At 47.4% G+C, this 13,239-nt stretch overlaps 1 protein-coding gene across 2 annotated transcripts in view; it reads left to right on the top strand.

Moving 5' to 3' along the window:
* LOC142039623 (gamma-aminobutyric acid receptor subunit rho-1-like) overlaps positions 1-13,239 on the top strand; it is a 31,850-nt gene that overhangs the window by 8,539 nt on the left and 10,072 nt on the right. Inside the window, exons 2-4 of one of the 2 annotated variants that reach the window (XM_075046363.1) lie at positions 6,343-6,396; positions 8,100-8,206; positions 9,595-9,662. In XM_075046363.1, coding sequence (XP_074902464.1) covers positions 6,343-6,396; positions 8,100-8,206; positions 9,595-9,662 — 229 coding nt within the window. The remainder of the gene's footprint in view (positions 1-6,342; positions 6,397-8,099; positions 8,207-9,594; positions 9,663-13,239) is intronic. The other variant, XM_075046364.1, reaches the window with a different exon arrangement.

The following is a 13,239-nucleotide window of genomic DNA, read 5'->3' as shown; positions in this document are numbered from 1 at the left end:
TAATGTCTCTCGTCAGCAAACTAATGGCGGTTACTCTAACCACAGTCTTTCAACCGTGCTTAAAGTCACAGTTTCATGTCAACCATATTTCCCTAGTTTAGTAATGAAATATTAAAAACCTCATTCAAATCTACTTTTCCTCCTGCTTACGCTAAGGCAGCCAGTTACTCTGTCAGAAAGGACATTAAACTGGTTTGACGTCAATTATTGCAAAGATTCACATTGAGTGATCTTTATAATCTTGTTATCCCTGGGGGTGGGCAGACAAACGGATCACGAGTTTGTCCCAGTTTCTTTCCAAACGTCAAAACTCCAACATCTTTCTTTTGCCCCCTGCTTAAAACCAGGTTTTGTGTTCACCCTCACCCTCTCTCAGGGGCATCACCTGTCTGTGAGGAGTCCTCGGAGGTACCTGCTTACAGCTCAGAGGCTGTAACAGCTGGTACTCCCGGTGCGCCCGGGGAAGTGTCATCAGCCTCTGTTGACTTAAATACTTCCAATTTATCTAAATATCCCTTAACATGCCCTTCCCTGATCTCCACTGTGCTGACATCTGCTTACAAGTCAACCTTTCTTCAAAGACTGGGGCAGACTTGAAACCTTTCAGCATGTTCTGCATTAGTAGCTCCCCTTCCCTTCATCCATTTCTCTTTTACACTTAGCTGAGCCCTGGCACCATGCCTGCCTCCTCCTCAGCTGGCACGACAGACCTCGGTCACGTTCCTTCTGCTCCCTCCGACTCTTCCTTTCAACCTGTGTGACACAAAACCCAACAAACACACACCCACTGGATGCAATTTCTGCCACATAAGGGCACTTTCATTTTTGCAACATCATGTACAGTGGCATGACTTTTCTGTGAATAATCAATGTGTGTAGGTTTGTTTAATTTTTTTTCTTTTGCCCATGTTTATGTCCAGGCAAAGAACAAAGAAAGTGCAAAATTCAAAGAGTGTGTATATGTTTCATGCCTCTGCGTATTTTGCATTCTGAGATTGATCTATATTCAAGTAACACTGGATTAAAATGGGGTTCTCATTGAATTTTCTGTATCACTCAAAAATAAGATGGTAGAACAGCTCTGAATCCCACTGTTTCTCAGACTTAATGCTGTGAACGTAGAAGATAGTGCTCTTTCCCCATGTCTTTTCATGAATTTAACTACCTGCAATGGCAATTGCTCACCTTTCTTCACCATCTTTAAACCTCCGAATCATAAGGACACATGACCCAACATAATTACAAACAAACAAGGGCTTGCCAAATGCTAAGATAAAATACATTTCGTGATTAATTTTCCTCAGTTTTTAGTGGCTCGTTTACAGCTCGCAACTTTGTAACTCTCCTAATTTGAGTACAAATTAGTGGGTTTCTATCCTACATTATCCCTGGGAATTAGTATGTTACACAGTAGATCATGTCTCCTGCAGTGCATGTTGCTGGATAAGAGCAGCTTCTTCCCGTTGCAAGTCTGTTCTCTCCTCCCTCAGGTGCTGGGTGATTTTTCTCCCCGTTTAGCTACCTCCTTTCGTCCTTCCGCAAAGCACTTCTCTGGGCTCTGGACCACCTCTCAGACTTCACTCAGACCTGCTGCACCACCTGCTCACCAGCATCTCCTGCTTGCTGAGAAGGTCTTCCCAATTCCTTTGCAAGACAAATGCATCTTATGGGGGAACTTTCTGTGAACCCCCTGCCCCCAAACCTCTTTCCTTCCTTTGGGACACAGCCTGGGAGGCTCTTTAGCCCAGCGAGGCTCATGCATCTCCAGGTTCTGGGCAGCACCTCTGTCCCACACCACTCTGCGGTGAGGGGACACCCCTACTCATGCAGGACTGTCCAGGGTGTCCATGCGCCAGGAGTCATCCCACACAATGATGAGGCACTGTTTGAGCCTGATGTCTCCTCTCTGCTCTTTCTGACATCTTCCCCTCTGGCCTTACCCAGTGTTTCCCCTTCCTCCCCATCTCTGCCTACCCAGCCACTTTTCTCCTCAGTCTCACCGACGCATAGGCTCTGTTGCAGATCCAAGCTCTCCTTGCCCCTGCCCCACTTTTTCTCTACAGACACCTTCTATAAGTTTGTGCATACAATCCCCAGCCCTTTCCTGCCTCTCCCCCACTCCCTGACCCAGCACACCCCGCCTGATTCCTGCCTTTAACATGATGCTGATGTGGTATGATCCCAGCTCACTAACTGGTCATAAAAGGGAAAAACAGAGGCCACAGAGGAAGAAACAAAACCTAGTCAAATATTTAGGTGTAGGTCTTTAATAAGACCTTTAGACTTCTCACAGCTCTTTAGCAGTACCAATACACCTTTGCCATTACCATGTCCTCCCCGTCAAGGCTTTGACCCCTGCAGGGACTTGGGCTGCCTCCGCTGATCTCTCCTGGTCCTTCTGCCTCAGGCAGCATTTCATCAGGATCTTGCCCAGCCATAATTTTACGGGCAGACCAAGGAGAATGCGGGTCCTGCCATTCCCCTGCCCAGCACGGCACGAAGGCTGTGCAGCATAGCGGGTGCAGGACGGGAGGCACCGCACAGGCTGCCCATCAGTGTCCACCCAGGGACAGGGAGCCCAGAGCCAAGCGCCACGGCACGGCTGGCAGCAATGAGGAAGATTTCATCACTTTCATTACTTCCCAATTAAAAGTCCTGCTGGAAACTGGCTCAGCAAGCTCCACACCCTCCCTTGCCTTGCGTCAGTGGTAGGAGAGGCTGTGGATCGGCTGCACCACAGCACAGCGGGAGCTGCAGAGCTTGTCTCTGACAAAATTAAGCACGTCGCTTCAGAGGGTACGGGGGGAGAGTCCGCAGTGTCTGCACCGGAGAAGGGGTGGAGGCATCACCCAGGCATGAGATAAGCAGGGAGGAAAGGGGCACCCCGGTGTCTCTCCCCCCGCCGCCGGCTGCCAGGCTTCCCGGGGCAGCGGGCACCTCTGCTCGGCGTAGGGTCAGTTGCAGGCACAGCCCCTGGCCAAAATGTTGCTGATGACGCAAGTAACCAAAGGGACAGAGATTATGCCACAGCCGCATCTCGACGACATATCCTGAGACAGGATCTGTTCTGACATCTCTTCTCTGATCTGCCATCCTCTTTGCAGACCTAAGGATACTGACCGTAAGGGGTGGAGAGAACAGACTGCCCCAGAATTTCATGAAATCTGATAACAGTAACATTAGTGTTAGCCCAGTCTGCCAACCCCACCAGCACTGTTCCTCGAGGATGTCACCCCTTGGACCCAGGAAGGACTGTGTGAATCTCCATTACTTCAGCAACTTACTTTCACTTGAGGAAAATACACTGGATCTCGCTTTTTCCCGAAGAACTGAAACTGTATCTTGATTTAACTCCTCAAGGAAGAAATGTTCTCAGATCCTAGTGAGATTATCCTAATAAGAGTGTAAAATAGGTCACTGTCTACTACAGGTGTATTGCCTCCCATAGAGAAAAAAGAGTATGATTTATAGGTGGGAAATGTATGCTGCATAACTAATTACAAACTAAAAGGCGAGGATGGGTAGTGACTTCTCTCACATTTGTTGTGGTTGCTTCCAAAAGTTCTTATTTCAAAGATGAAGAATACTGTGGGTTTTCTGATACACACTGCAAGTGTGAACCTGACACTCCTCTGGCACACATCCTGTGAAGCTGGGCATTAGGAAATGCCTGCTGGGACCTTCAGATGTCATGGTTGGACTGTCTCTTCTGAAAATCAGACATGGTTATCCCTAACCCTGCAATGCTTTTTCCTTTGTTGGAGGGACTATAAGTGCCATAGTAAATCTTGGGCTTTTAAAAAAAAGAGTAACCGCTTTTTGCCTTTTGTCTGTAGTGATAGTGATGAAAATCTGGTTTTGCTAATTTTTTTTTCCCCTGGCTATCCTAAGCTTCAGTTACCTCATTCCCGCCCAGCCCCAGCAACCCTCAGCCTTTGGGGCAGAGGCACCTCATGATCCCTTGAAGCAGTGGGGGGACCTGGGGGAATAATGATGACTTTGGAGAGGTTGCATCACCCCAGCTGCCATCAGGGGCCTGATAGCTACTCCAGCAATGCACAGGGAGCGCTGTGAATAAATGCCACTCTGCTCCAGTTGTTGCTTTTTCATAAAAGTGACTCAGTGAGCTTCATGAGCCATGAAATGCCTTTCGGCACTGTAATCGTTAGGAGATAATATATTTTACCTCAGGAGTTATGTGCTAGTTTTAAAGACAGCCTGTCACCCCAGCGAAGGCAGGAGCAATACTGTCACACCGCGTGGCCGCAGTGGCAAACAGTTGCGCTGAGCAATCTGTGAGCAACGTCTGGATTGAATCTCCTGAGCGCGGCTGGCTGCTGCAAACGCTCAGGGACAGCAGATGTGCAAGGAGAAGCCATAGTGGCTTGCCATTGATTCACAGCCCGAACGGGCAAGCTAATGGGGTCCTGTGATGGAGCTGCCATTGATCACTCAGCCAGCAGAGCACTTCCCAGGAACCAGACCAGAAAAGCTATTTATTGAGTAGAAAGAAATGGGGCTTCAAATCGCAGTAACTGGGGAATGATTGGCATCAGGTAGAAATGTTTTGCTGCCACAGGAGGAGGCAGGAAAGTGGGGGAGGCTCGGTAACCTCAGAGCCGTGACAAGGGGAATGGGACTGGCAAAAAGAAGTGAAGGAGCTGAACCAAAGCACAAATGAACACAGTCCCCTGCAGTGGCTGGAGCATGGGGGACATTTTATGCTGGCTTGGGATAAGGAAATAAAGTTTAGTTTAGAGGCGGTGGAGAATCACCTGGAAGAAATAAGAGGAACCACCCGGGGTTGCTGGGTGCAGAAGACAGGGAAGAGTTGGCCATGAATCCTTGATGGCCTTGCCTTGAAGGGTCCCTCGACAGGCAGGATAGGGCCAGGGCCAGCATGATGCACTAGATAAGTTCTACAAAGAGAAATGAATATTAGAAATTGTAAGAACGTGGCCTGCTTCATCCCTGTTTGAATACCAGCATTATTCCTGAATAGCCAAGAGTTTACTAGGGCACTTTAAAGTCATGTAAGTAGGTCAGCTTGTCACCAGAATCTGCTTATCCCCAAAACACGTGAAATTACTTCCTGACAGCCAGCAGATGAGAAGCAGGCAATAGCGAGACACAACAGCAGCAGCCCTAGGGCGTATCGACAAGGCAGAAGACCCAGAAAGCACATTTTGCATTTGCAAGCGCATTTTGCTGCACGATGCCCAGGTCCAAGCAGTGCCGTAGAAGCTGCTCCTTGCAATAGTAATAGTGCTGCATGGCCCAAAGCTTCCCCAAAGGGTGGTGTGCCTATGGGCTTATTCCCAGCCCTCCTCTGGGAAGCACAGAGCAGATTCTGGAAAACCAACCCCACTCGGCCAATGCTTTGCTAAAGGGTGAGTCAGTGATAACAGGCCAGCGTGCCCACCCTTAGTCTGGGCGATGCAGAGGTTGTCTGCTCCGCTGTGGCAGCAGAAGGATGAATTTCCCTCCAATGCTATTGACTTTCAGAGAGCTCCCAGCCCAGGGGAAAACCATCCTCCAAGGCCTGGGGTTCTGCCACTGCCCACCACGATGGTGCTTGGGTGGTGAAACTCGTTATTGCAAAAGGAGTTTTGCCGCTTTACATCTCTGCAGAGGGATTTGGAATGTATGTTAATGGGCAAAAAGTCTCATTAGTAGAGTTGATTAGAGTTAGTGTTTGTTACAGAGAGAAGCTAACTTTTTAAACTTTTAATTAAAGCTGAGTTAAATGTTTAAAATGTTACTTTTGCTCAAGCTAGCACTTACATTGCTAAAAGCAATATTCTTTCCTTTAATGATAAAATAAAATATTGGCCAAACCCCTGAAAGGAGCTTTCTTGACAGCCAGCTGGGAGACAGTATGAAACCAGAAACAAATATTTCCACAGGTTTTTTTTTACTTTTTTCCCCCCTCCGGAACACTTTGAAAAGATTTTCTTCTCATGAAAATACCCGGCTTCCTCTGGTGAGTAGATGTAATGGCTGTGCTCCTCGCTGGCAGAGGCCTCTGGGCAGCGTCACTGCGGCAGGAGGCAGTCAAAACCAGTGGCATCCCACCTTGGAAAAATCATCACTCCCTCCTTTTGCCCTGTCCTGGCCACAAGCCCATGGCACCCCCCCGCTCCACACCCTCCGCCATGCCCAGCCTGACATCGGCCTTCGGTAAAAAGGTAAAAAAGTGAAGGTAAGACCCATTTCACACATGCGACCGAAGGTACCGCCGCGGAGATCCGGTGCTTCCCGCCACGCTTCCCTCGCGACGTCCTCACCCCCCGCCCGTGCCCGCCTGTCTCAGCTCTCCCTTTTCCTCCTATTCCCACGCAGCTGGCCGCAGCGGCAGAGACGGGAAGCCCACGGCGAGGCGCACAAGCAAGGCAGGTAGGCAAAACCCGTTGGCCGGGCTGAGGCTGTGGCCGGGGAAGGGGACGCCACCCGAGCGCGCCAGTTGTATTTAGGTGGGAGTCATGCCGTTAGCGGGATCCAGGGGAAGCCACGTTGCCCGACACCCTCACGGAGGTGAGGGGTGATGCCGCGGCCGTTTGCCGCAGCCCCTTGGGCTTTGAGTGGGGCTGCCGCGCGGCGTGTGCCGCCTGGGCTGTGTGTGCCTGCCCTCCGAGCATCCCTTCTGCAGAGCTGAGCCCCCCTCCGCGGGCTCTCCATCACACCGCTCGTCCTTCCCGCTGCCGCTGCCAGGGACAAGGAGCCTTTCTGAGCACCGTCAATCCTGCTCACAAATGCCGAAGGTTTTGCCAGCGACCTGCTAATATCGCGTCCCTGTCTCAGCTGGGTATAAACCTTCCCCAGCGCACACTCACAATGCCACGGGTCTTTTAGAGGCTGAATTAAATCTAAAGCAGGAGCAGGAGCCACCGTTTAAAATGCCTGAGGGATCACTTGTGACTAGAACTCACTGATGGAGGTAGATGACTGGCCACTCCTGGAAATTATTAGACTGAGACTGAGCGTTTTTCTAAGATACTCCATAGTCCAGATAGAGCTCTGGGTTTGGGAGAGGAGTCGCTGATCGTACCGCTGGTCTCTGTTCAGAGATTGTTGTATTGGCTCCTTGTGGTACAACTGCCCATGAGTCTGTGAGAAGTACAGCACAGCTAAGCGGCCTCATTTAGGAAGAACTTTATCTCAGGAACATATTCCCCATCAAGTTTCTTTGTCGTCCTGTTTTTCTTTAATCTATTTCTGACTTGTCTTGTGTATATTCAGACAAGAGCCTCTCTGAGCATGCCACCTTTTACCAAACTGAGAGCCAGCAAAACCTTTCCTCCTGTTTTTGAGCCCTCCTGCCACCGGAGCAGCCAGCATGCAGCCGGCTCTGAGGGCAGCGAGGCTTCATGTACACGATGGAGCAACCGAGGAGCTGCAGCCACCACCATCCCAGCCGAAGCACGGGGGCACTGAGCAGCATTTTGCACCTTGGATGTGGAGGAGGAGCTGAGCACCCTCTGCCCAGCATTTGGTGCAACTCCAACAGCTTCTGGAATGACCCTCCCAGGCTTTTTAATGCTCAGAGACCTCCCAGGCCTTTAATGCTCCTTTTTATCCTCATTAGAAATCTGGGGCAGGAGCTAATCATTTTATCCCAAGTTACGGGTCGGCTTGCCTCCTGGCCTGGTTCCCAGCCTGTCTCCATTTTGTTCCTGGGCAACAGCCAGTAGCTTATTTGATATATTGTTTCCCTAATTCCTGGCCTCATGCCCCATCATAACTCAATGTCAGAAATGCCTCCCCGGCTGGTTTCCATTTCCCCAGTTATCCACACACACTATTCCTCCAGCCCACACTTTTGAACGATTGTCTCCAAACTGTGCTATAAGCAGAGATAATTTTGCAGAGACAGAAAGTCACCAAACAAATGTTTTCTCAGTGCCAGAATTATCACAGGTGCCTAAGCTGTATATGGAGCGCAGGAATCATTTTTTAATGACAAGCTGCCAACCGCTGCAAGCAATCGCGTGGTTATGGTCTAAGGGGTAAAAGGTTTAAGGGGTAATGGAGCGAAGCGGGTGCGTACTTCTCACAGGCACTGCTCAGGGTTTATAGCTGTGCTTCTCTCTTCCTGGTAGCCCAATTCTAAAACGAAGCCCTGACATCACCAAATCTCCCCTGACGAAGTCAGAGCAGCTGCTGCGAATAGATGACCATGACTTCAGCATGAGACCAGGTTTTGGAGGTATGAAATGTGCACATTTGTCACTGTCCCTGTTTGACATTGTCACTTCTTTATACTGTAACACGTACTCAGGTGAACAAGGAGATTGGCAAGCAGAGCCTTTTCTGTCTCTAATTTTAGTTATTTTGTTTTGTGAATTCATGACGTGCTCAGGGGGATAGGGGTGCAATGAAATAGTCGTCTTCCTTGGACGAGCAAATAGAGTAGTCAAAGGCATGGAAATGTGATTGCAGGCAATATAACATTCCTGGTATTCAGTGACACTTTCTTCTGATAAAAATCTGCAAATACACCTTATGTTTATTCCTGGATGATGGGGAAATTCTAAGCTTTCATCTTACTGTGGCAACGTGTGTGCTTAAGCAAATCACGCACCATGCTTACTGACCTGGCCTTTTCATTCATAACCCAAAAGAAAATATTTTGACTGCAGTGTGTGTTAATGCTTGCTTACAGTTTTGTGGCTGTGTGCTAGAGCAACCTAAGCTTTCAGGGAAATGGATGAAGGAGAACACGTTTCCTTTCAGCCCATCGGATTAGAGAATGTTGTAGTTTATCTACCCTTTCTGGCTGACAGATGGTCATTCAAATCCAGGATACCATTATATACTCTGATGAAAGAAGATTTTATTGCTAAATGCTCAATATACCAAATACCAGCATGTTCAATTAATTTAAAAAGGTTTCAGTTTCATAGCAGTCCGCTAATGTGAGCATTATTTGTCTTGACAGATCTCCTGTACTGTAATTGCCAGAGGTATACAAGGGGCTAGTCAAAGCCTGGAGGAGGGAAACAAGATCGAAATCCCTATTACAAGGGGTTACAGTCAGTCCCTTCCCCTCAGGAGCCCCAGGCTCAGTGGCACATGCCTGTGTCCTGCAACGCATCCCCTCTTGTCACCCTGTCTTTTCCACAGCTGAGCGCTGAGTGATGTGAAAGCCAAATACACAGAGTAGCTCCCAAGGATGCTGTTAGCCTGAGAGGGGAGCAGAAGTGAGGAAGAAGTCGGAGCAACTCTCCTACGTTTCCTTAGCTGCACCGCCACTGCTCTCCATGTGAATGGATGCTCTGCCGGACATCCATCTTGCAAGCCCTGGAGCCAAGCGCTACAGCTAAAAGCAATTAAAATTGCTTTTAAATTTTGAAGGGACACGTGTAGTATGACACAATAAAAAGAGAAAGTCAGTAATAGCACAGTCCCATTGCTGATTTTGATTGTTATTAAGAGGGTTTTGTTATGAATTCAAATCGCTTCTACTTTCAATTGTTTTATTGTTGTTTTTATTTCAGACTGAGCATCTATTTTTATCTCTAAGATACAGAAGCCAGAGGATTACTTTGTCTCACCAGGTTTATACTTTCTCAACTTTCAATTTTTTTCCCCCAGGCCCTGCAATTCCTGTTGGGGTGGATGTCCAAGTTGAAAGTCTGGACAGCATTTCCGAGGTGGACATGGTAAGAGTCACAGAAGGGCTAAGGTCAGATGAGACCTCTGGAGAGCATCTAGCCCAAAGCCCTCCTAAAAGCAGAGCCGGCTAGAGCAGGCTGCCCGGGTTTGTGTCTGTGGGGCTTGAATACCTCCAAGGATGGACACTCCACAGCCTCCAATTTGAGTTTGATCTGAATTTGCAAACAATTGCTTCTATTGACCTCACACTACCATTTCATCTCCCTTGAAGCAGAAGGAAGAAATCTGACATTTTCTTTTCTCTAGGACCAAATGATACAACACTGCCAAGACTGTCCCAAAGGATTTGGGTTTTTATACTTTCTTAAGAAGTGATAACACGTTAAAAGCTCTGAGGAGGCCAATTAATGTGTTAGTTTTAAGGCAGTTAGATATACTGCAGACACAGTCTCACTTTGGCCACGTTCTGAGGTGGTCAGGGGCCAGCTAGCTCCCAACCAGAAGCCATGTAGCCACCCTGAAAACAACACTGGTTCAGATTGGTGAGTTCTGCTCATGATAGGGGAGCCAGAATGAGCTCACAGGGGAGAATTTTCTCCAGAGCTTGTCTTTGATGCATTAGGACTTGTATCACCCCTGCTGTGCGCTGGGGAAGAGCAAAAGGCTCTGTTGGTCCTTCCCATATCTTCACACTGATGCTGAAGTAGAATTTCCAGGGCATGCAGGACTAATGCTCGTGCTCTGCATAGGCTAAATTCCTTACTGAGTCTCTGTCCTTCATTTCCTACCATACAATTAGTAATGTGAAAACAGTCAGTTTTCAAACGCTCTCGAATTAGTGCAGATTTTGGTCTTGATTTTTGCTGGAGAGGCTTTTTTCATCAGAAAACACTACTGAAAGTAAGGTATGATTTCTGCAGGAGATTTTGCATGGGAAGATTTTACATGCATACTTGACATGTAAACAACAGCCTACGCAGGAGAGCAGGAGCACAGAAGGGGAACGGGAGATGGCCCTGCATGTATATTGCAAGACCTACACCAATTTTATTCATCCTTTTGAAACCCAGAGCTTGTCAGACCTACCCTGTTAGAGCATCCCCGGAGTCTCTCAGCAGCTCAGCTTTTGCTTTGGAAGAGAAAAAAAAAAAAAAAATCACACCCCAATACAGAATGCTTTTCAAAATACTTTGCTCTTTCAACAAATGTATCGAACAGCTCTGAAGCTTTCACATAAAGCGCCAACTTCTCTGTGCTCCTAATTAAGAGCCACAGGGTTAAAGAGCCTGCGCCTGACCTCCTCCCATGTCAAAGCTAGGACTGTGGCTGTGTGGCAGCACAGCCGGGCTCCTCTCACCACAGCTCTTTCAGCTTTTGGGCAGGCTGGGATATCTGCAGCCGACCGACCACTTGCAGGGTACAGCAGGGCTGCAATGCTGAGGCCCATCAGGGTGCACATTCTGCCCAGCCCCGGGGAGCCCTCCAGTTGTCCCCCTGCCCCTGGTGCTCTTGGCGCTCTCACCACCAGCCACGGGGACTCTGAGCTTTCGCCTCTCCTGGGATGGTCCCAGTTCTTCCAATTGAGGAGAAAGCTTGTGAAGGTGGCCAGAGAGCCCCCGAAAAGCTTTGGGGCTTGAAAGCAAAGGGAAGGAACTTACCATTGAGGATTTAAAAGTAAAAAACCCCAACAAACTAACTCATTTTTTAAGCAAGCATTATGATTTTCAATTACTTTCCCCGGTTTTTGAATACTGCCCCTGCTCCTCGTGTAACATCATGCTGCAACACCCAGCAACATGGGAAAAACCCTGAATGGCCTCGGGTGAAAAAACCATTCAGGGTCAATTTTGGCTGTTTCCAAAATAATGATGGAGAAGACTTTGTATTGTCAGAATCAATTCTTTTTAACTTGTGCAGCTTTATAGAAAAAGGCCATGGTGCTTTGCAAGATCATTGCTTGCTTTTTAAATGAAGAAACTTCAGTGACAGATACTCACTCTGTACTGAATTTAAGCCTGAGGAGTTAGATATATCAATCTTTCCTTTTTTTTCTCCTACTTTCTGACTATTTACAAGAAAGTGATAAAATAATAGAGGACGTTAAAAAAGTTCATTAGGATGTCACAAATCAGATTCTTATTGTCCAATTGATTTAAGATTTTATAAATAACTATTATGGGCCACTGAGTCTGAAATTAACAGAGCTTTTGCAGGACATGTGGGGCAGCTGTTTTATCTCAAGGAAAAATGGGAAGAAGGAAAAAACCAGATTGTTACCCAGGATGGAAATTAATTTGCAAACGTAATGGGAGAGCTAATAGTGTCTCTGAGAAATGGACCAAAAGAAGAGGGAGATATTACATGGTTGTTGCTTGGGGGATTTTCAGATGATGCATTGTAAAATATTGTCATTCCCAGTTTAATAGCCTACAGCTAGTATTAATAAATCTTTCCTAATGAAAGCTGACAATACTTGATTTTTCCACAGCACCCATAAAGGTAACTTTATGCAAAAAAGTGAGGCATTGACTTCTCACTGAAGAACAAATGTCTGTCAATGTATTACTGTTTAAAGGACATATTAACACATGGGAGTCAATGTAAAAGGTTTCCCAGAACAAGCTGTTTTAAATTTGAATACAGGAAAAAGATGTTAAGGAACACTGTAGAATGGATCAAATGAAAAAAGAGGAAATTACATGGTCAGTGGCTTTGGGAGCTTCAGCTGGATGTGATATAAAGCATTTCCAAGAATTATATTGGCCTCTAGTGTAATAATAGCACAGGCTGCAACTAACAAATCACTTCTACTAAAAAAAGACTGCAGAAACTGCCATATTTCAAAATGCTTGGGAAGTGTTGTGGAAAAAAATAATCAAATGTCAAATAATTTCAAAAAAACTCACCCCAAATCCATCTGACTTCCTCCACTCCAGACACCAGGGCAGACTGGTCAGTCTTAGACACTTCCCTCAGTTTGTGGGCAATATATTATGCAACACTCAAAGATACCATGCTTATAAACACTTGTGTGTGAGCTTATCTTCAGATACATGAGGGTCTCCTTTGAAATAAGGAAAAAGGCAAACCCAAGCATACGTGCCTCTGGGGTCTGACTCCGAATACAGCAGAGCTCAAAGAGTAGGAGCATGCCTCGGATCCAAGAGTACAATATGTGGGGAGAAAGAGCAAAAAAACCCCGTTTTGGTCAAATACCGAGTCACAAAGATTTCAGTGGCTGTGCTGGAGGAAGAGCTCTCACTGCAGCATGCTCTTCCAGCTGCCTGGGGGAAGGCAGTTGCCGGAGCAGCGTGTAGGGCAGCGCAGGCAGCAAATCCTTCTTCCCTGTTGGCTCCAGAAACGCAGCATCGCATGGTTGGGGTTAATAAGTGGTCGGCAGCACTCTCCACCTACCACTGCCTCAGCATGTCTGACTTTTCATCCCTGGAGTGGCTGGCAGACACCAAAACGCAACATTTGCAATTCAGGGGTGGATTCGCCACGTGGATGGCCTCTGATTTCTGAACCCAGTAGGTCAGTCTGACCTGAGGAATAAACGAGCGGCAGCTGGTCATGTCCCCTGCAGCTCAGGGAGTGGATGTGCTTTCAGGAATGGTGCTTTAC

The sequence above is a fragment of the Buteo buteo genome, chromosome 15, assembly GCF_964188355.1.
Source record: "Buteo buteo chromosome 15, bButBut1.hap1.1, whole genome shotgun sequence".
Taxonomy (NCBI): Eukaryota; Metazoa; Chordata; class Aves; order Accipitriformes; family Accipitridae; genus Buteo; species Buteo buteo.
Note: the sequence above shows the minus strand (reverse complement) of the source record. Positions and strands in the feature narration are given on the sequence as shown.